This window comes from Pteronotus mesoamericanus, unplaced genomic scaffold, assembly GCF_021234165.1.
Source record: "Pteronotus mesoamericanus isolate MK-2021 breed Mesoamerican mustached bat unplaced genomic scaffold, CSHL_Meso_final scaffold_21, whole genome shotgun sequence".
In the NCBI taxonomy this organism is placed as follows: Eukaryota; Metazoa; Chordata; class Mammalia; order Chiroptera; family Mormoopidae; genus Pteronotus; species Pteronotus mesoamericanus.
In genome coordinates this window covers 30,579,885-30,604,457 of record NW_026555310.1, presented here as the reverse complement: position 1 = coordinate 30,604,457, position 24,573 = coordinate 30,579,885, and the positions used below count along the sequence as shown (strand labels likewise).

Sequence of the window (24,573 nt, the reverse complement as noted above, 5' to 3'; positions counted from 1 at the left end):
TTTTTTTCTTTTAAATGTTGCTGGCAAGATGTTCACTCTTATATATTCAGATGAATTTTGATAGCATTTTTTCCAGTACGAGGGGAAAAACCTATTAGTATTTTAATTTAGTTGATATTGAATGTTTAGATACATTTAGGAAAAGTGACTTTTTTCTTATGATATTGAGCTTATAATCCAGAAACATGTTTTCCTATTTTTAATTTTTTCTTTTGTTCGAAAGTTTTAAAGTTTTCTTTATTTTGGTTGTGCATATTCTTAATTATCTTGAATCTCTATTTTTTTTTATTCTTAATAGCTCTTGTAAAAGAGACCTTTTTTATTTTATCTTTACTGTCTATCCTAATATATAATAAAACAATTAACTTTTTATTAAATATTTTAAAAAACCTTTAGGCAGTCTCTTTAGTAAAAAACAAACAAAACACCTATTATATGGTATTTATGTGTGGTAATACCAATATGAATTTTAAGGTTAGATTTATTAATGAAAATTTGAAAGAACTTACCACACTCAAAAACAATCATCCTACAACCTCCACCTCCACCTCACATACTTGATCAAGAAACGAATGAACCTCTGCCTCTCGAGAATGCTCTATCATACTTATTGGACGCCTGCTTGCATAACCCAGGAAACTCATTTCCTTCATCCTTTTGGTAGCTTAGCTGAGAGCTGGCTCAAAATTATAGAGCCAGTCTGCAGAAAGACAGTATGGCTGATCTCAGCTTTCCAGGCCTGCAAAGCTATTTTTAGGGCCTTTGATATTCCCACTTTGGTCATCAATATGCATACTCCCCAGCGTGGTTCCTGGGCCCAGGGGTCCCTTAGTATATTTTTTGATGCTAAGAAACTAGGTGTGCCCTGCCTCCTCTTAGTTTAACCTGTGCTCCTGTAACAAGGTGGTAAGATGGAACTTATACTCTTCCTTTCTCTAGGAGTGTTCTTTGTGTACGTGCAGTTTCCTGGCTACAGCAAACCCCCTCTATCAGAACCTTTGCCATCACAAGTCCAGAACATTGTGCCAGGACATTTCTGTAGAGTAGCGAGTGTTTGAGGATTGTGTCCTTTTTATCACTCTCTCCAACAAATTCTGTTATATCTTCATCATTTTGCACTAGAGAGTCATACCCCTTGCACAACACTGATAATACCCAGACACAATTTTGAAAACTACTCTGTAGCTGGTACATATAGAGAAATAAGAAAAAGGAAGAGAAAAGAGGAAGGATTTCCATTTTGCATGAGCTCCCTGTTCTTGTCTGAGCCCATAATAGGGCTGCAACTCATTTGAACATCTGTGGGAGGTTGGTACAGTGGATTTAAAAAACAGGAGTTTAAACTTGTAAGTTTAAATTTCAGTTTATAAACAGAATTCAAAAATCACAACTGCTGTTTAACATTCAACTGTTAGTTTACCTTCATTTTTTTTTTCAGTTTGTCATGCTTTCTTTTCATAGCCATCAATGTCTGAAGTTACTTATGCAGATCTAAAATTCCAGGACTCCAGCAAGATAAAATGTACTCAGAACTTTGACCAAGTTGGTGTAAAAGGTAAGATTTTGAACTATGGATGTTTTGTAAGTTGATAGAAGTAGAGCGTAGAAGGTGATAGAAGGGTAAGTGTTGTAGCCCGGCACCTTAGATAGTAATAAATTGACAATGATCTTTCAACTTGAAATTTTAATTAAGCTTCTCATTTTTATTAAAGGCACCGAAAGTGTTCATATAAAGTTATGATAAAGGGTTTTTTAAAGGCACTGATCAGCATCTTAAACATTCAATCTTTTATAAATTTTCTATTTTTTAATATCACCCTGAAGATAATAAAGAGGATAGTATTTTTATATGGCTGGATGGTGAAATGTTTGTTTTTCCCCATGAAAGGAGACCAAGACAAGTCATAATTTTGTATATTCTTTTTTATAGGAAAATGCTTGTGTGTGCACGTGCCTACCGAGAGAGAGACACAGACAGAGGCACTTGATTTTATATGATATTCTACCAAGTCAAGCATATATTGTCCTAATACTTCTCCTATTCTTCTGGCAATCTTTTCCCAAGTTACTAAAATATAGAAGAGTTTAAATTAAAAAAAGGACACATTAAAGGATTAAGGAAAAAGAGAGACAAAGAAATATTTGAAGATAAAAGATTCAAAACTACACTATACCTGGAAGCTTTGTATTCTTCCATTCTAATTTAAATCATGATATAAATGGAATACCTGTGTTGACTACCAGTTTGTATTTCATTAAAATATTCTTTAATTTCCATCCTACTTGTAATCCCATATTCCCCTTATTATACACAGTTCCTATCTGCTGGCTCCTGGCCTTTTGAATGAAATCTGCCCAAGCATATCCATACTTGAACTCAATGTATTTAGGTTAGAAATAATGTGAACAGTAGTTATGGAGAACTCAGGAAGTTTACAGAAATAGTGAAATTTTGAGAGGGGAGTAATAGAAGAATTCTCATATATTATTTCTTATTTTTCTCAAAAAGGTAACATTCTTTTAAATGCTAATATTACTCTGAATACAATCTTTGTCGTTAGATCTTGGACCTATTTATCATCAACATTGTAAAATTTGGGAAAAAAATAGCTAAATCTTGTAAGATTTTCCTTTAATACAGATTTCTTTGAAAGAAGGAACAATTAAAAATTTTGCAATATTTTCTATCTTAATTTCCTTGCTTGTATTTCTCCATTTTATGGTATAAGAAGATGAATACAACATTAATTTAATATACAAACAATGATCTTTTTTCCCCTACTACATTCATTCTCATCTTTTGTTCTACTAATCTGCCTTATCCTAAATTTCCACTTTAGAAATTCTTTGACTCTGGAAAACTTGAACTCATGTCTTACTTGCTCCTGAATTTTGTCAATTTTTCTCAATATCCAGCTTAAAGTCTATATTGTATAACATGAACTTTATATTATGTAACATTTTCCTCTGTTACTATCTTCAATATATCCCTTCACTGTACTGTGTTTTTTTTCCTTGAAAAACTTCAGTTGTGCTTTGAAATCAGAGAATGTACTGTCTCTAGCTTTGTTCTTCTTTCTGAAGATTGCTCTTGCTAATTTGTGGCTTTTTGTGGTTCTATACAAATTTTAGCATTGTTTGATCTATTTCTGAGAAAAATACAATTAGAATTTTAATAAGAATTACACTGATTCTATATATTGCTTGAGTAGCATGGATGTTTTAGCAATATTAATTATTTCAATCCATGAGCAGAGAATAACTTTCCATTCATTTATATTCTCATCAGTCCTTTCCTTAATGTCTTGCAGTCTTCAACATACAAGTTTTCACATCCTTGTTTAAATTTATTTTTAGGTATTTTATTCTTTTATGATGTCATTGTAAATGAGATTTTTATCTTAATATCTCTTTCAGATAGTTCATTTTTAGTGTATAGAAATGCAACAGATTTTTGCATATTGAATTTGTATCCTACAGCTTTACTGAATTTTTTTATTAGTTCTAACTTTTTAAAAAATGTTTTAGGATTTCTATATATATATAATATCATATCATTTGCAAAAAGTGACAGTTGTACTTTTTCCTTTCCAATTTGGATGGCTAGGACTTCTAATACCATGTTGAATAAAAGTGGCAAGAATGGGAATCCTTGAATTGCTCTGGAAAATCTTTTAGCTTTTCACCAGCAAGTGTGATGTTAGCTAGGGGCTTGTTGTATATGGTCATTATTATGTTCAGGTATATTCTCTCTATACCCACTTTGAATTTTATTATAAATTGAGGTTGAATTTTATAATATACTTTTTTTGCATCTATTGAGATGATCATATGATTTTTGTTCTTTTTTTATTAGTGTGGTGTATCACACTGACTGATGTGTGGAAGTTGAACCATCTTTGAGTCCCTGGAATAAACTCCATTTAATCAGGGTGTATAACTTTTTAAATGATTGTTTAATTCATTTTGTTCAGGATTTTTGCATCTATATTCATAAGGAATATTGGTCTGTAATTTTCTTTTCTAGCAGTATCCCTGACTGCTTTTGGTATCAGAGTAATGCTGGCCTCTTAAGTGAGTTTGGAAGTGTTCCCTCTTGTTCTATTTTTTGAAAGAGTTTAAGAAGGATTAGTGTTAATTTTTCTTTGAATATTTGGTAAAATATTCTAGTAAAGTTGTCTGGTCCTGGACTTTTGTTTGTTGAGAGATTTTTTATTACTGATTCAATCTCCTTATAAGTACTAAGTCTGTTCAAATTTTCATTTGATTATGATTAAGTCTTGGTTGACTGTATGCTTTTAAAAATTTATTAATATTTTTAGTCTACTTTGTTTGCATATAATTAATTGTTCACAGTAGTGTCTTATGATCTTGTATTTCTGTGGTATCAGTTGTAACATTTCCTCTTCCCTTTTTTTATTTTACTTAAGTACAATAATTAATTTAGCATATAAAGTTCATAAATCATTTTTTATTAAGAGAACTAAATTTTTTTTTTAATTTTTTAGTTTTTTTTGTTCAAATACATTTGCCTCCACCTTCCCACCACCACTTCCCCCTGCATTTTTTAAATAAGGAAATTGCTTAAGACTTTACCCTTTAATAAAAATAAATCAACAAAAGTTTGTTGTTAAAAAACAATACAAACTTTTAAGGAATAAATGATATAGTTTTTGTAAGGACATCCAGAGAAATTACAAGGAGACAGACTATCATTTATGTTCCAGAGATATGATTTTCAGGGAAAAACATAAATAACTGAAATTATTTTCTTTGACACCCCACAATTGTCCCCTGAAGAGAATACTCAAATTGACTTCTGTTAGCTGCCAGCTACTCAGTTCCTCCAATTTTTACAGAAAAGATATATTGTATCCAGATTGGTTTACTCACTTCTCTTTTTTTAAAATCTTTTTTGGCCTGTGTTTACTGAATCAGCTTACCAATTAACAAACTCCCCTTGAGAACTAGTTTGCATGCAAAATAACTAACAAAATGTTTTTTGCTATTTCTTGACATTTTTTAAAGTATTTTAAAATATCCTTGAGTTTCATTCCTTTAACAGGGATATATTAGGAAAGAAAAATATGCAGACAGAATGAATGAATGAATGAATCAGTCAAATTAAGATGTAAAAGATTTCCAGTTCTCTTTGTCAATTTTGCTTTCCACAGCACCTCCTGCTCCTTCCCATGGGTGGCATCAAAGAGACTTGGCTCTTATTCTTCTGTGCCTTCTGCTGATGACTGGATTGGGCGTCTTAGGAAGCATATGTATGTATTACCAATGTTTTGATTGAAAGGAAAGACACCTAGAATTCTATGAGTTTTATAAGGAAGTTCAATCTTTGAATAGAAGCTTTGGAATGATTATGTCATATATAAACAAAAAGAGGACATATAACGAAGTGTTTACAGTATGGTAGTCTCCCTCACACCTATGAAATGAATGCTTCTCTAGTCTTTTAATATTCTTTTCTTAAAATATTTTTATTATTGTTCCATTATAGTTGTCCCCATTTTCCCCCATTGCTCCACTCTCCCCTGCCCAACCTCCCCTCCCACATTCAATCCTCCCCTCTGTGGTCTTGGTCCATTGGTCCTTTATACCCGTTCCTTGACTTGACGCTTGCCCTTCATTCTCTCATTATCCCCCTCCCCGCCTCCCCTCTGCTCACTGTCAGATTGTTTTTTATTTACACGTGTCTGGTTCTATTTTGCTCATTTGTTTGTTTTGTTGATGAGGTTACACTTACAGGTGAGATCTTATGGTATTTGTCTTTCATCTCCTGACTTGTTTCACTTAAGATAATGCTCTCCAGCTCCCTCCATGCTGTTGTGAAGGATAGGAGTTCCTTCTTTCTGCTTCAGAGTTTTCCATTGTGTAAATGTGCCACAATTTTTTGATCCACCCATTTACTGATGGGCACTTAGGCTGTTTCCAGCACTTGACTACTGTACTACTATAAATAATGCTGCTCTGAATATTGGGGTGTATAGGTTCTTTGAAATTGGTGTTTTAGGATTCTTAGGGTATAATCCCAGCAGAGGGATCACTGGATCAAAAGGCAGTTCAATTAGTTTTTCCTCAATTTTAGTTTTTTAAGGAAATTCCATACTGCTTTCCACAATCACTATACCAGTCTGCATTCCCACCAGCAGTGCACTAGGGCTTCCTTTTCTCCACAACCTCACCAGCCCTCGTTGATTGTTGATTTATTAATGATGGCCATTCTGACCAGTGTGCAGTGGTATCTCATTGTGGTTTTAATTTGCATTTCTCTGATGGTTAGTAATGCTGAGCATCCTTTTGTATCTCTGGGCCTTCTGTATGTCCTCCTTGGAGAAGTGTCTGTTCAGGTCCTTTGCCCATTTTTTAATTGGATTGTTTGTCTTCCTGATGTGGAGTCATATGAATTCTTTATATATTTTAGAGATCAAAGCCTTGTCCAAGGTATCATTGACAAATACATTTTCCCATACAGTTGGTTCCCTTTCCATTTTGCTCATGTTTTCTTCAGTCATGCAGAAAGAAGCTTTATAGTTTAATGTAGTCCCATTTGTTAACCCTTTCCTTTATATCCCTTGCTGTAAGGGACATATCTGTGAAAATATTGCTGCATGGAATATCTGAAATATTCCTGCCTATGTTTTCTTCTTGGACTTTTATGGTGTTATGACTTGTACTTAAGTCTTTTATCCATTTTGAGTTTATTTTTTGGTATAGTATAAGATGGCGGTCTAATTTCACTTTTTTGCCTGTACTTATTCATATCTCCCAACACCATCTTTTGAAGAGGCTATTTTTACTCCATTTAATGCTCCTGCCCCTTTGTTGAATATTAATCAAACATAGAGATATGAGTTTATTTCTGGGCTTTCCATTCTGTTCCATTGATCTATGTGTCTCTTCTTAGGCCAGTACCAGGCTGTTTTGATTACACTGGATTTGTAATCAAAATAGTTTGCTATCAGGTATTGTAATCCCTCCTACTTTGTTCCTTTTTTCTCAAAATTGTTGAGGTTATCTTGGGCCATTTATGGTTCCATATAAACATTTGAAATATTTGTTCTATATCTGTGAAATATGTCATTGGTATTTTAATAGAGATTGCATTGAATCTATAAATTCCTTTATGGACATTTTAATGATGCTAATTCTTCCAATCTATGAACATGGTATATGCTTCCATTTATTTGTGTCTTTCTTAATTTCTTCAGTGTTTTGTAGTTTTCTGAGTTTAGGTCTTTTACCTCCTTGGTTAGGTTTATTGCTAAGCATTTTATTTTTCTTGCTGTTATTGTAAATGGGATTTTTTTTCCCTAATTTGTCTTTCTGCTATTTAATTGTTAGTATACACAAATACCTTCAATTTCTGAATATTGACTTTGTATTCTGCAGTTTTGCCAAATTCACCAATTATGTAGAGTAGTTTTTTGGTGGAGTCTGTATGGTTTTCTATGTACACTATCATGTCATCTGCAACAATGACAGTTTTACTTCCTCCTTTCCAATTTGGATGCCTTTTATTTCTTTATATTGTCTGATCACTGTAGTTAGAATTCCCAATACTATGTTGAATAGAGGTGGTGAAAGTGGACAACCACATCTTGTTTCCGATCTTAGTGGGAAAGCTTTCAGGTTTTTCCTGTTGAGCATATGTTGGCTGTAGGTTTCTCATATATGGCCTTTATTATGTTTAGGAATGCCCCCCTTACTCTCACTTTGCTGAGTGTTTTTATCATAAATGGGTGCTATATCTTATCAAATGCTTTTTCCACATCTATTGATATGGTCATGTGATTTTTGTCTTTCCTTTTGTTTATCTGATGTATTACACTTATTACATTTATTGATTTGCAAATATTGTACCATCCTTACATCCCTGGTGTGAATCCCACTTGATCATGGTGTATGGTTTTTTGAGTGTATTGCTGGATCTGGTTTGCCAATATTTTGTTGAGGATTTTAGCATCTATGTTCATCAGTGCTATTGGCCTGTAGCTTTCTTATCTGGTTTTGGGATTAGGATGATGCTGGCCTCATAAAAAGAGTTTGGAAGTTTTCCTCCTTCTCGGATTTTTTGGAATAGTCTGAGAAGGACAGGGGTTAACTCTTCCTTAAATGTTTTGTAAAATTCTCCTGTGAAACCATCTAGACCAGGCCTTCCGGGTGCCGGGAGTTTTTTGATTACTTCTTTAATTTCACTAGTTGTTTTTGGTCTGTTCAGGCTTTCTGTTTGTTCTTGATTCAGTTTTTGAAGATTATTTATTTCTAGAAATTTGTACATTTCACCTGGGTTTTCAAATTTCTTGGCATATAGCATTCATAGTAATTTCTTATGATCCTTTGTACTTCTGAGGTATTGGTTGTAATTTCTTCTCTTTCTTTTCTGATTTTATTCATTTGGATCCTCTCTCTTTTTTTTTTGATGGGCCTGGTTAAAGGCTTGTCGATTTTGTTGATTTTGTTTATCTTTTCAAAGAATCAGCTCTTGTATTTACTGATCCTTTGAATTGTTCTTTTAGTCTCTATATCATTTAATTCTCTCTCTGCTGTTGATTATTTCCTTTCTTCTACTCACTCTGGACTTTGTTTTTTGTTGTTCCTCCAGTTATTGTAGACATATGGCTAGGTTGTTTATTTGAAGTTTTTCTATCTCTCTTAGATAGGTCTGTATTGCTATGAAGTTCTTTCTCAGGACTGCCTACACTGTGTCCCACAGGTTTTGGGTTCTTGTGTGTTCATTTTCATTTGTTTCCAGAAGCTTTTTGATATCTTCTTTGATCTCATTGTTAACCCATTTATTGTTTAATAACGTGTTATTCAGTCTCCATGAATTTGACTGTTTTTGAGTTTTTTTCCTTTAGGTTGGTTTCTAGTTTCAAGCCATTGTGATCTGAGAAAATGCTTGATATGATTTCAATTTTCTTGAATTTTTTGAGGCTTGTTTTGTGACATAATGTAAGGTCTATCTTTGAAAGTGTTTCAGTTGTATTTAACAAGAATGTGTATTTTGCTTCTTTGGGGTGAAAGGTTCTGTATATATCAATTAAGTCCTTTGATCTAGTGTGTCATTCAGCACCACAATATTCTTGTTGATTTTCTCTAGAAGATCTATCCATTGTTGACAGTGGGGGTGTTAAAATCTCCTAGTATAAGTGTGTTGCTCTCTATATCTTTCTTGAAGTCCTCCAAGATTTTCTATATATATTTTGGTGTTCTTATGTTGGGTGCATATATGTTTACAATGTTTATGTCTTCTTAATGACTTCTATCATTGGGTATTAGGAAGTGTCTTTCTGTGTCTCTTTACGGCCTTTGTTTTGAAGTCTATTTTGTCTGATATTAGTATTGCAACCCTGGCTTTCTTTTCCTGTCCATTTTCTTGATATATTTTCTTTCAACCCTTCACTTTCCATCTGAATAGGTCTTTTGTTCTCAGGTGGGTCTCTTGAAGGCAGCATATATACAGGTCATGTTTTCTTATCCATTTAGCTACCCTATGTCTTTTGATCAGAGCATTTAATCCATTTACATTTAAGATTATTATTGACAGGTGCTTATTCATTGCCATGTTTTCCCTTTGTAGCTGTGTTCCTTACTTTCACACTCTATTTCTTCATCTTTTTAAAGCAGTCCCTTCAGCATGTCCTGCAATTCTGGTTTGGTGGAGGAATATTCTCATAGCCTTCTCTTATCTGGGAAACTCTTTATTTCACCTTTCATTTTAACTGAGAGCCTTGCTGGGTAGAGTAGTTGTGGTTGCAGGCCTTTGCTTTTCATAACTTGGAATATTTCTTGCCATTCCCACTGACTTGTAGTGTTTCTGTTGGGTAATCAGCTGATAGCCTTATTGGGGTTCCCTTGTATATTACTTCCTGTTTCTCCCTTGCTGCCTTTAGATTTTCTCTTTGTCTTTTAATTTTGCCATTTTAATTATGATGTGTCTTGGAGTGTGCCTCTTTGGATTGACCTTGATTCGGACCCTCTGTGCTTCCTGGACTTGTGTGACTTTTTCTCTTATCAAATTAGGGAAGTTTTCTATCATTACCTTTTGAAATAAGTTTCCTACCCTTTGCTGCTCTTCTTCTCCTTCTGGTGTGCCTATTAGACAGATAATACTACATTTCATGTTGTCCTACAGTTTCCTTAATCCCACTTCATTTTTTTTTTTTTTTAGTCTTTTTTTTCCTTTTCTGGCTCTTTCTGGAATATTTTTTCTACTTTGTCCTCCAGCTCACAGATTCGATCCTTTGCTTCATCTACCCCGATTTTAATTCCTTCTAAGTGTTTTTCAATTCAGAAACTGTATTCTTCATTTTCTCCTGGCTCTTACTGATGGTTTCTATGTCATTTTTTCATGCTGATGTAGTTCGCAGTAAGATCCTTATAGCTTCCTGTTTCATTGAGCTTCCTTATAACCATTGTTTTGAACTCAATATCTTATAGTTTACTTGCCTCTATTTTACTTAGCACTCTTTCTGGGGATTCCTTCTTTCCTTTTGATTAGGGGTTGTTTCTTTGTCTCCCCATCTTAAGGGAGGCTCTTCTTGTTTGTTTCTACTTTTCAAATTGATCTGTTTTGACTCCCTGTCTTTGTGGTGTGAACTTCTATGGTAAGAGACCTGTGGTATTCAATTGTGCAGATTCCTTGATCTTCTGAACTCGATGCTCTTGAGATGCTCTTTATGCCATTTATGTTCGTTCTTTGGATGTAATTGGGTTGTGATTGCTGTTTAGACATTTTTGGTGGGTCCTTTCTTCCAGCTGGCTAACCAAGGGTCACTTCATGCATCATGTCTTGTATGCTCTTGTGCAGGTGCTGCCAGAACAAAAATACAAAGCCCAGGAAACAAACCCACAGAATCCCATTATCAACAGCAAATGAACCAGTATTAATAGGGTATAAAGAGATTAAGACTATTCTAAAAAAGGAAAAGCAAATATGAAATGACTAACTGAAAGAAAAATGAATTTGAGGGAGTAGAGGAAGATGCGTTAATAAATGTAGGGAATAGGAGCAATATGAAGAAAGAAAGTAAAATTGACATCATAAATAAAAAGAGAATGAAGAAGGTGGAATGGAGTAAGAGAAAGGAAGTGTATGGTATTAGGTTTAAACAAAATTTAAAAAAAAAGAAATGAGAGAGTGAAAGAAAAGGAAAGAAGTAAATAAATAATAAAAAATTAGGAAACAAATTGGAAAAAAGATCCCCCACAGTACTATCAACAGCAAATGAGCTAAGATTAATAAAGATGGGATGGGAATAAGATGGGGAAAAAGAAAGAAAAAAAACGCTTAAGGAAGTCCTAGCTAGTGTGGCTCAGTGGATTGAGTGCTGGCCTGCAAACCAAAGGGTTGCTGATTCAATCCCTAATCAGAGCATATGCCTGGGTTGTGGGCCAGGTCCCCAGAGGCAACCCCATTGATGTTTCTCTTCCACTCTTTCTCCCTGCCTTCCTCTCTCTCTAAAAATAAATAGATAAATTCTTTTTTTTAAAAAAAAGCTTAATAGATGTTTAGAGGAAAGGTAAGTGATTTTGAGATAATAGAAGGAGAAGGAATGCTAAAAGTGAGGAGTGAAAATCAGACTAAGACAGTGAAAAATTAAAATTTGACATGAAAATTTGAGGTGAAAGAAAAAGTAGAAAAGAAGAAAAAAGAGGCTAAGATAAAAAAGTTAAAATTTGAGATAAAAAAGAACAGGCAGTATGAAGGCAGAATAGAGTAGGAGATGGGAATGATAAAATTTGAGATTTGAAATACAAGGATAATGAAGATCTAGAGATAAAACTGGAAAAAAACGTAACAACAACCACCTTATCCACAAACAATAATCAAAGATTGCTAAAGGTGGAGAGAGAACACAGGTATTTTACGAGCAGGAAAAAAGACTGTGAGATTACCATTGACAAGAAAATTGGTTTTGAGAGGCTAGATGGGAGAGAAATAGTAAGAGTGTTGAATGGAAGCAAGCAAGAGAAAAAACAAAATTTAAAATGAAAATAATAAGATGAAAGAAGAAGGTAAAATGGGGTAAGAGAAGGGAGGAACAAAATGTAAGAATTGAAACAAACTATAATATAAAATCTAGTGACTTAATATGCATACTTGAAGTGACTTGAAGGACAAGAAATGAATGTTAAAAAAACTATGCAGTAAAGAAAATATTGCACATCATGGAGAAGACCATGGTGGATTTTGTCTTGGTAGCATCTAGTATTTACCATTGTTTTTAAATTCTGGATCCACCTCTGGTGATGTCAGATGATGTTCCTGTGTGATCTTAGTCAGCCTGTTCGAGACTACCATAATCTACTGTTTGTAACTGACTCCTTCAGTTGTTAATCTAACCATTCTGAATTCAGTAGTCAGTCTTAAGCACCACAATGAGGGGCGGAGTATCTCCTAGGGGTGGGGCTATGGCTTTCCCTCAGGCTGATGCCACTCAGAGGAGAGTGGTATGCCTGAGCGTGATGGCTCCTACAGTCTGGGAGATGACTCAGCACTGGTTCTAGGTGGCTGCTCTCTCAGTTCTCTCTCCAAAGCTACCACTTCCAGGCTCTCTTCAAGCATCTCTAGTCCACTCTGCTTCCCACCTTGCCAGAGCCCAGGGTAAGTGGCTGCATATGAAAAGTTTATGCATTAGCCCTTTAAACACCTCTCTGCTTCTCCAGCCATCCATCTGTAGCAGAGAGAAACCTTGCCGCTTTTTGCAGCTAGATGTTACCTGTACACTTTTTGGGCTCTGGTGCTGTAGGCTGGGGAGCCCAGCTTTGTGTTTAGACCCTACACTTCTCAGGGGGATTCTTCCGACCACTGAGCTATCCCTTCAGCACTTCAGCCACTACCTGTGGGGGCCCAGCCAGCCCTCTTGCAGCTCCCCCCACAATCCCTACCAGTCGCATTGTGTTGAAGTTATTTCTTCCTACTGTACATAGTTATAAGGCTACTCTCCCACTATTGTTCAGTTGTTTATTGTGGATGATTTCTTCACAATTTAGTTGTAATTCCAGATTGGTTCCGGGAGGAAGTTAGTGTAACTTCCACTCATTCCTCCAACATCTTGGATCCTTCTAATATGCTTAATACTATTTCAGCAAAACGGAAGTGATGGTTCTACTAAGGGATTTTTTTTATCATTTTCTTTCTCTGATCTGGAGTTCATAAAACTTCAAAGATAGAAACAGAAAAATTTAAAAATCTACAAAATCTCAAAGAAGAACTTCAGAGAAATGTTTCTCTACAACTGACATATAATATGGATAGTTTCAAGAAGATCAGGAACCTCTCTATCACACTTCAAGAAATGGCCACCAAATTATGTTACGAGCTATGTAGAAAAGAACCAGGTAATCCTATATTCATCTCTTGTTATTCATTAGACAATGAACTAAACCTAAGTGTCACTTGAGAATCAGTCTTTTCCTAGGAAGTCATTTTAGGGGAAAAGGAATTAAATGTAGTTGACAGAGGATTTGATATTTCCATTCAGTTAGAAGAATAACAGAAAAAGTAATAATAACATAGGCCCCAAAATTACAGGGGATGAAAATAACTTAATGAAATATTAAACAATATGCAGTTTCTCTAATGTGGCAGTTGCTAGATTTGTGGGGTACTAAGGTCAATAGAAGGTAGGGAGAAAAGGTTATCTCTTTATAGGTGACCTCATTCTTAAATTTCAGTGAATTTTTCACTTTTGTTTTTTATTTATTTTTATTTTATTTTATTATTGTTAAATTACTGTTGTTTCACCCTTTCCCCCACTGCTCACCTCAGTGCATTTTTAATGAGAGTCAAGAGTAAGTAAAGTTAAGCCTTACTCTTGGAATTGGAAGAAATTTTTTTTTTAATATCTCTAACACTTTCTATCACTGTAATAACTAAAGTATGTTCTTTGTGCCCTTGCAAAGTCACCCAAATATTCAACAAGTTAGAGCTAGAAATGGTCTAGTTGGAAAAGGCAGGATTGATGTTGGTTTGTGGGGTTGATTCTCACCACCCAATGTTTCTTGTGATTAGCCTTTATTATTAAGTAGTAATTTTAAAAAATAGCAAAAAGAGAACAAAATTCTATATCTATCCAGGGATCCTGAGATAAGAAAATATACTGGAATCCAACTGTTTAATTTGAAGTGTGTTGTTCAAATTATTGGGTTGGCTAAAAAATTTATTTAGTTGTTTTTTTTTTCTGTGCAATAGCTCTAGTGGTGCTTAGTTGTCTTTAACTTCATTCAAATAATTTTTTTAGATTGTATTGTAACAACTGTCATATCAGCTTGCATTTTAAAATAAAACATCTAAATTGGTGAATTTTTGTGCAGCCATTTTAATATTGAAGATGAAAAAATATGCAACATTATTGCTGTATTATGCTTTATTATTTCAAGAAAGGTAAAAATTAACTGAAATGCAAAAAAAGATTTGTGTACTATATGGAGAAGGTACTGTGACTGATCGAACATGTCAAAAGTGGTTTCCAAAGTTCCTTGGTACTATTGACATTTTTGCCAAATAATTCTTTGCCGTGGGGTTGTCTTACACATTGGAAGATGTTTAGCAGCCACCCTTGGCCTCTAGAAGCTAATAGTGTGAGATAGCTGACATACTCAAAATTTCCAAATCAATAAAGTTATTGGGAAAAATGAAAAATGTGTCTTTTATGGAAAAAACTAGATGGACTTTTTGGCCAACCCAATATGTTGAAACACTGTGGAGGTATATAGGGGCTTAACATATAAATGCATTTTCTTTGTCTTTGTTGTAAGAAGAATAAAGACAAGTACATTTGGTTAATTTAACATAGAGGACAATGAGAATAATGAGAATGATGAAGATTATCAACACACACCAAATGAAACTGTATTCTTCTTCTAGAGCATAAATGTAAACCTTGTCCAAAGGAATGGATATGGCATGAAGACCACTGTTATAAACTATTTAAAAAGTATGACACATGGCAAAAGAGCAACATGACATGTTCTGCTCACAATGCCAGCTTGTTGAAGATTAAGAGTAAAAGTGTACTGGTAAGGTTTTATGGATCTCTGCTTGTGAGGAAGGAAGTCACTTTTCTCAAGATAGAATATGAGGAGTGATGCATTTTGGGGAGGACATGTATTAACCCAGGCATGATTCTCGCTTATTCTAGTTGGGGTATAAAGTGACTGAGTCTTAGCACATTTATGCCGGATAGCCAAGGAACAGCATATAAAACTTTAAGCTTAGAACTTTAGCATCAGTGGGCAGATGTATAGTAATGGGACACCCAGAATCAGGTCTGTAAACATTTCCAAGTGTGAGGATCAACTTGCTGAACACAGTTTATGAGCATTTATCAAAAAACAGAAAATCTGGAAATTATTCTTGAGGTTTACCAATTCCATAAAATGTACATAGGAGGAGAATCTTTATTTCCACCATTTTGCATTTCTTTAACTAAGAGAAAAAGCCAACATATACTAAAATAAGATCATAGTTTTGATAAAATATGTATTAAAAAACAGAATTAAGATGGAATGACAAAGGTAGATACATTGCATGGAGTCCCTGAATCCAAGGAGAAGTGAGCTCACTGGAAGATTTATTTATATATTTATTTTTAAAAACTATCTAAATGGCATCTTCTTATTTTACTTATTACTCAACATTTCTGGTCTCTCAGATAATAATCACATATTTATTTTTAAAACCAAAATTACATTTTCTCAAAAACCTCAGCTTCACTACTCAAGCAACTTTGTCCTTCTTTATAAAAAAGGCAAAAATCAATCTATAGCTCGTCCTTAGATGATCCATTCACAGTTATTTATTCAAAAACTATTATTTTGGCTACAAAAATCTGGACTGGTTTTAAATTCTATTCTATAACCACTCTCATCTGACTTTGTTACATTTTTCTCCTACTGTCTGTTTCTATTAATATATATTTATAGTAATTAGCCACCTCTCTGCCCACAGACTGAATATTTGCTGGTCAATATTTGAATCCTGAAGTTTGTGAACTACATTGACCCTAAATTAAGGTTATGCATGGATTGGTAGATCTTTCTCTATATAAGACAGTAACTGATGTGCAAATGCTGGAGGAAATCTTAGAGTAAAAAACACTCTCGATTTTCTTTAATGATATTGAAAACTAGTATTATAATGTGAAAAAAATGTTATCATAACGCAGTTATTTGTAAGAATTTATGTTATGAGGTAATATACAGAAATGGGAGATAGTTATTTTAACAAACCATCTCTATTTTCTGTAGGAATTTATAAAGTCCCAGAACATATATAACTATTGGCTAGGATTATCTCCCAGAAAAACTTACACAAAGTACAAAAACTTGGATGAGATATTTATCTCCTCTGATTGGTAAGTCTTTAGTTCTCCTTGAATGTTTCTAGTTGATCTGAATAAAGGAGTTTTCCTTAGGAGCATTGCAGGTTACAATTAAAATTGGCTTCAATTAAAACTGCATCTGTAAAGAATTCTTTTCTGTAAGTATTCCTTAATGTATCTAATAATTCAAGAAGTTGTCACAAATGTGTTCTCATTATATTCACAAGCCACTAACAAATTTATAGTAGTCAAACAAGAAGGAATTTCTATGAATAGTGTTTTTACCTAAGAGCACTGTGGAAGCCAACAAAATTTATTGGGTTCGAACATAAAGTGATGCTAAGTGCTGGGATTCATAGGTGAATGAAAGAGTGATTCTGCCCTTAGTTACTTAATCATTGATTGTATGATCAGACTAAGTTTAAAAATCTATAGATAAAAAAGAATAGAACATGATAATGCTTCAGTCAGAATAACAAAAAACACATTTTATATTAGCTTTGAACTTTTTATTAACGATCATTATTTATAAGCTCAATTTATAAGCTCATGATTTATTATCTTTGAAATTTGTGTTATAACTGACACTTGAAATGGCCATTTTTTGAGTGGAAATTTTAGAGATAGACTAGAATAGCAGTTCTGATAAAGAGAACAAAATGAACTTGAACATGATTATTGCATATATACTACATGAAAATATTTTGTTGTGTAATATATTAAAAATGTGATCATAAATGTATTCATAGGTTGTTTTTGTTATGCTTGTAATGGGAAAAATACAAGACTTACAGAAAAATAAGGTCAAATTTTATTTGTAGTTTATAATCCATTCCATTTGGGAAGCAGATAAAATTAGATTAAAGAAAGAAACCAGAGTGTTACCTGTTGGATACTGTTGCAAGCCCATGAATTTATACATCTGTGTTGGTCAAGGACGCACCAAGCAGGAGTGACCTCGGGGCGGGCCTGCTGGGGCCGCAGCACTGAATCTGAACTCTGTCATTCCTACACACGCGCGGCCTTGGACAGGCAGCAGACAGAAGCTTTGATTGCTTTTTTGTTTTGTTCTGGTTGGTTTTTTTCTTCCAATAAAGATAGTATGTGTAGGAATATGGGTTGAAAAGGCAAGGCAGCTCTATCTTCGGCAGTTTGCAATGACAGGACAGAATAGGTGATAAGTACAAACAGAGGAGAAAAGGATATATAGTTTAAAAATCTCTTTTGGATTGAAGCACTAAGGATAAAGGTAGTGTGTGTGTGAGGGAGGAGAGTATATGGAATCTTGTTTTGAAAAAGAAGAATTTCCATGTGTTTATTTATAATTTTTGCTAATTGAAAGATAACCTATGATGGGCTAAAAACATAATAGATATTTCTAATTATAATGAATACTAAAATAAAAATTACATAATAATTATGTGTATATAACACATTATATTTGTATATAACATATAATTACATATATATGTATATATAATTCCTTTTTGTTTTTTATTCCCAGTGTTATTTTTGAGGTTGTTTCTGAAAAGGGGTCTGATCAATGACATTTGTATTATGTCACCTCAAATAGGAATTTTCATTTTTGACAACTTAATTGATGAACTTATTTATTGATTAATGATCATTATTTATAAACTCTAGTGTTAATACTACATTTTTTCCAAAAAATAATATTTTCAATTTAGAAATTTGTCAATGCATAATCCCTAACCAATAACCTTGGGTAAGGGGCTGGTAAAAATCAGAACTTGAGTAGAATCTCTAAAAAATAGCTTGAGGGATACATTACTCATAACTGATGTCAAACTTAAGGTACCATACGTTAGGTTACTTCCTAATTTTGGTGATTATGAAAAACACTGGAGTAGGACAGTGTCAAATATTTACTACTGAGTCAGCTACACTAGAGAATCTCATGGAATTGCATTATTCTAAATCATATTAGGTATTAAGGAAGGGAGGTACTGCCTGAAAGAACAGCAAATACTCCATATGTGAGAAAGAGAAAAAGGCAGAGAAAAATAAAGCAGTGTTTGCCATTGTATGTGTCAAGAAAAATGAGTAACTTGGACACTCTTGATATTCTGAATGATAATTAAAATTTATTTTAGGCAATGCAGAGCCTAGGAACAATGATATATTGAAAAAGTAATTTTTGTGTGTGTGAATATGTTTCAAATGTTTGACTAGCTAAGTATAATTCTTTATTTTCTCTTTCAGGTTTACAAGAAACACAAATGAATTAAATGATGGAATGTTTTGTGGCTATACAAGAAATACAAAGTATGTTTTTTATGCTTCCTGCACTTCCTCAAAAGATACTGTATGTGAGAAGTTAGCTAATCCAGTGAAGATTGAGAGTACACTAATGAATGAAGAACCAGATGGAAGCATGTAGTTAGTGTAACTATTTTGCCTCAGATGTCCTGCAAGCAAAGGCAGCTTTAAAAGACATACATCTTGTGGACCACAAGAATGGAACAAAAATGCTATGAACCTAAACTTCTATCTCTTGCCTAACAATTTACATTTTCAAATCTATTCTTTCCCCTCATTTTGTAAGTAAAAGAAACCTAAAGTGAGACCTAAAGTCAAATCATATAATTTAGATATAGTCCAGATAATATTAATCATTGATACAGAGTTTTGGGTGAGAATACTGAAAATGAAAGTAATTTTTCCCTGTTTTTCCAGACATAAACAAGGTAAATACCAACCTTATGTTGAATCAGAAATAACCTGAATCTAGGAATGTATAGAAACATAATAAATCATGATCAATTGAGGTTTATTCTAGTAATACAGATTGATTTACATTTTGAGGGTAAGAAGAAAGATAGAAAATGGAATTGCTTGTCCTGCCCACAGGGCCTCAGCCAGAATGGATATCCATGAGCTTAGAGAATATTTGATCAACATGAATAAAACCTTACGAAACCTCATGTCTGACCAAGGGACACACATTCGAGCATGGATGTAGGGGAATGGACAACTGACCATGGAATCCACTTGTCATATCATGAACGAAAGCAAAATAAAGCTGAAGCAGATAGAACAATGGAAAAAACTAAGGGTTATTTGAAAGCACATATGTAAAGTCAGCTCTGAGTAAATATTTATGAGAACTAGATGCCATCTTCTGAGACAGTGTGTTTGCTTTAAATCGATAACCGTTACGCGGTGCTTTGTCTTCAGGAGGTGGAATACATGGGTCTGGGAACAAAGAGCAGAAGCAGGAGTGACCCTGCTTACCATCATTTCCATTAACTCAAGAAACGAGAGCCTTCGGTCAGACTAACTGAATTCTATGGGTTTAGAGAACCTGGTCCCTAAAACACAAGTCCTTTCACCGGGGACACATCTCTTAGGATGAATAACTGCCGTGGAATGAGCAAATGACTGATCAACAGGAGAAGGTAGGACTTCTGTTACACAATAAGGACAAGAAGAAATAGTTTGACACACAGTTGACCCATTTGAGTACATTATTATCTTTTATCATTTTGTATTTTTTAATTACATTGACATACAATATTACATTAGTTTCAGGTGTACACCCCAGTGATTAGACATTACATAACTTATTAAGCAATCATCTCAATAAATTTGTATGCATCTGACACCATACATAGTTATTAGAATATTATTGACTATATTTCTTATGTGATGCTTTACACCCTCATGACTATTCTATAACAACCAATTTGTACTTCTAAATCTTTTCACCTTTTTCACCCATCCCCAACCATTTTCCATCTGGCAGCCATCAAAAAGTTCTCCGTATCTATGAATCTGTTTCAGTTCTATTTTGTTTTATAAATTCAATTGCTGATAGATATGTATTTATTGCCATTTTATTGTTCATATTTCTAGTATTCTTTTCCTTATTTTTAAAAAAATCCTTTAATATTTCATGTAGTGCTGGTTTAGTGGTAATGAACTCCTTTAACTTATTGTTCTCTGGGAAGCTCTTTATTTGAAGGTCTGTCCAGAAAATATCCAGCCACAAACAATGAAAAATAGAGACATTTATTGAAGAAGATACAAGAAACACTGCACATAAGACAATGATGACTACGTCCCCTTCAAAGCAGGCACCTTGGGACCTCACACAGTTCTCCCAATTGCCATCAGCTGCCCTGTCATGTTTTCCTGAATCTCATCAAGGGTCTGAAATCTCGTCCCTTTCAAAGGTGATTTTAGTTTTGGGAAAACCTAGAAGTCGCAGGTTGCCAAATCTGTGATTTAGGGAAGCTGAGTCCCCTGGGTGATTTGATGCTTTGCTAAAAAAAAACTCTGCATGAGATGTGATGCATGAGTAGGCATGTTTTGTGATAAGGTTGCCAATAACCAGTCACCCATAGCTGCAGCCTTCTGAGTCATCTGAATAGTTTCTGCAGAGGAATGTTTAAGCTTAATGCAAAATTTGACAGAGATTCATTGCTTTACTTGTTCACTCATTTGAATGTGATGGCCACATAGTACACATGCTCACCTAACTGCGTCTTTGCCCCCACTGACTAGTACAGTGAATTCATCATTGTTTACACATGCACATTCCAGTCCACTCTCCTTCACTTCCAGGTTACATCAATATCATGCAAACCATTCTCATTATATTAACAATAGCTGGACTTTTTCTGACAGACCTTTTCACTTGTTCAACTCTAAATGATGGCTTTGCTGGGTAGAGTAATCTTGGTAGCAGGTCATTGCTTTTCATCACTTTGAGTATTTCTTGCCACTTCTTTCTGACCTGCAAAGTTTCTGTTGAGAAATCAGCTGACAATCTTATAGGAGCTCCCTTGCAGGTAACTAACTGCTTTTTTCTTGTTCTTTTAAGATTCTCTGTCTTTAACTTTTTGCATTTTAATTATGATATTTCTTGGTGTGGCCCTGTTTGGATTAATCTTTTTGGGACTCCGTGCTTCCTTTGACTTGTATGTCTATTTTCTTCACCAGGTTAGGGAAATTTTCTGTCCTTTTTTTCAAATAGGTTTTCATTTTTTTGCTCTCCCCTCCTTTCACCATCCTGTTGATGTAAATGTTGGTATACTTGAAGTTATCTCAGAGACTCCTTGCACTATCTTTATTTTTTTTAATTATGTTTTCTTATTGCTGCTCTGATTGGGTGTTTTTTCCTTCCTTATATTCCACATCACTGATTTACTTCTTGGCTTCATTACCCTACTGTTGATTTCTGTAAATTAATCTTCATTTGGTTCAATTCACTCTCAAGTTGGCACGTGTCTACTCAAACATGTACTAATAGCTTCCTTCATAACAATGCATGTGCTCTGGCCTCTTTCTTTTTCTCTACCTGAATAAAACTTGTTATATTCTAAAAAAATTATTCATCATTTCAGTTAGTGTATCCTTCATTTCTGACTGGTTATTTTTATGGTTTCCATATTTTTTTATATTGTTGAAGTTTTCACTAAGTTCATTAAACATCCTTATAACTAGTGTTTTGAACTCTGCATCTAGTAGATTGCTCGTCTCCATTTTGCTTAGTTCTTTTTCTGGAATTTTGTTCTGTTCTTCTTTTGGTACATGTTTCTTTGTCTCCTCATTTTGACAGCTTCCCTTTTTTTGTTTCTATGTATTAGGTAGGGTTGCTATGTCTCCTGGGTTTGGTAGAGCAGCCCTATGTAGTAGCAATTCTATAGGCTCCAGTGGCACAACTTCCCTGATCACCCAAGCTGGGCACTCCAGATGCACCCCACAGTGTGGGCTGTGTATACCTTCTCATTGCAGTTGAGCCCTGATTGCTGTTGACACATTAACAGAAAGGATTTACCCCCCAGCTGCAAGGGCTTGCTGCGACCACTGACCACTGTGGAGGATCAGCTGTACAGGGGCCCTCCCTACAGAACAGGACTTACTTCTGTGGGGCTCTGGTGACCACTGAATCTACACCTTAAGTATGTCACTTGTAGAGGTGGTTGAATGGTATTTCAATGTGGTCTGAAGCTGTGTACTGGGTGTGCTGGCTCTGGGGCTTCTTAACAGGTACAGGCCAAGGTCACCCACCACCTGTGTTCTTCCTGGGGCCACCTGGTATGAGCTACAAATCAATTTGCAGATGGCAGCTACTTGGGCTAGGCTTGGAGGTGGCCAGGTGAGGCTAAGCTGCTAACCAAGCCTGGCTGCTGCTAGTGCAAGCCTGAGACCACTTTGCAACAGGTAAGGGGCATGCTGAGACCCAATGCTACTTACTTGAGAGATTATAGGAAATCTGAAGCATGAGCCAAGACAGCCTTTTGTATGGACAGCATGACCTTTTGTATGCAGCCACTGGAAACAGCTTGGATGGGCCCACAGGTTGGGTGGGGTAGGGGTCTCAGGGATTCAACAGGGCAGGGCAAACAGTGGGAGTCAGATTGATGGAGACTCAAATATGGCACCTTCCTCTGGCTCTGTTGTAGAGGGAGGTTCAGAAAAAGAAAATGGCCTCTACCAGTACTTTTGTCCAGGAGAAAGCTGTCCCCTCAGCTCTTACCCTGATTCCAGATAATTCAGTTTCTCCTTGTATATCCCTGGTGCCTTTTGAGCTGCTGCTCCAGTGCTGGAGTTCAAAGGGAGTAAGTATGAGTAGGTCTGTGTGGGGGCCCTTGAAGAGGAACTCCTGGGACTCCAGAGGCCCTTCATCTCACTCAGCCACATCCCCGCTGGTTTATACAGTCAGAAGTTATAGAGACTTCTCTTCCTGGCACTGGAACCCTGGACTGGGGGCCTGGTATGGGACTGGGGCCCCTCACTCCTCAGGGGAAACCTCCACAGGTGAGATATCCCTACCAATTTTTATTTGCCACACGAGTATGGGACCAGCCTGTTCCAGGTCTTCATCCCTCCTGTCAGTCTTGATGTGGCTTCTTTTTAAATTTTCTAAAATTGATTTTAGAGAGAAAGAGAAAGAAACATCGATTTGTTATTGCACTTATTTATGCATTCATCTGTTGATTCTTATATGTGCCCTGACCAGGGATTGAACCCACAATCTTGGTGAATGGGAACAATGTGCAAACCACCTGAGCTATGCAGCCAGGGGTGGCTTCTTTTTTAAATCCTTAGTTGAAGTACTTCCATTCAGCTAGATTTCAGGCAGTTTTGAATAATGGTTGTTTTGTAATTTAGTTGTCATTTTTTTAATCCTCACTAAGGACATTGATTTTAGAAAGAGGGGAAAAGAGAGAGAAAGAGAAACATTGGTTGACTCCTGTATGCACCCTGACTAGGGATCAAACCTGCAATTTAGGTGAGACTCAAACCCACAACCTATTGGTGTATGGGAAGACACTCCAACCAACTGAGTCACCTGGCTAGAACAAGTTGTAATGTTGATGTAGTTGTAGGAGGATTCAAGTGTTGCATTTGCATATACCACCATTTTGACCAGAAGAGAGTAGATCTGTATAATCCATTATTATTTTGATGGCATATAGACAAATTCAGGAGTCACAGCTTAAGAATGATATGAGTAACAGGAGCTCAAACCTCAGGTAAGTGACTAAAGTCAGCAGAGGTGTTAAAAGAGGTGAGAAAAATCTAGAATGAATAGTAAAGGAAGAAGATAAAGAGGATTCGTTGTGACTTGGAACTCAGTTACAGCACCAAGGACTGTAATTTAATTCTACACACTTTCCTCTTACAAATTTATCCCAAGAGTAGAGACATACCTTCAATCTGGACTTGCTTCTCTTCTATGAAGAAGTGGATCTAGACTGAGAAAAAGATAAACTGTAGTGCACTCTCAATGTGTCCCCTGCAGATTCTCCTTTAAGACTGTAAGACTTAGTCTCTCAGTTGCTGGGAGAGCTGCCAACACACAAGTGTTCTGTGATCAAGAGAATTAACTCACTCAAGGTCTTGTTCCCTTTCCATGGAAGCTTATATTCAATGATTAGCAATGTAAGAGTGTAAAGACTTGGCTGCCTTGCTCTAACTGGGGAAAACTTGAAAGATATATTCTAGCTTCAGAGTTCCACCTTGCACTAAGGCCTCACCGAGGATGCATCACAGTCCAATTTAACCGTCTGCCCGATCCTGTCTCCTTCGCTTTGCTCCCACAGGTGGCAATACCAAGGGTGTTCCCTGCTATCTTCATCATGCCTACCTTGATTTCATGGTCTGCTTCTTGGGAACAAAGCCTTTCAGTTGCTGATAAAATTAAGGAAAACTTTAAAAAGTGGAGGGGTTGTAGTATACTTGGCTTAGAGCACCCTGTATT

The 24,573-nt window shown here is 35.3% G+C and overlaps 1 protein-coding gene across 1 annotated transcript; it reads left to right on the top strand.

Moving 5' to 3' along the window:
• The first annotated feature begins 1,302 nt into the window (after nt 1-1,302).
• CLEC12A (C-type lectin domain family 12 member A) lies at nt 1,303-19,060 on the top strand. The gene is made up of 7 exons (XM_054590949.1): nt 1,303-1,346; nt 1,439-1,555; nt 5,175-5,273; nt 13,168-13,356; nt 14,885-15,036; nt 16,267-16,373; nt 18,564-19,060. Exons 2-7 carry the CDS (start codon nt 1,468-1,470, stop codon nt 18,739-18,741), a joined length of 813 nt encoding a protein of 270 aa, XP_054446924.1. The 5' UTR covers nt 1,303-1,346; nt 1,439-1,467; the 3' UTR covers nt 18,742-19,060.
• Nucleotides 19,061-24,573: the final 5,513 nt, after the last annotated feature.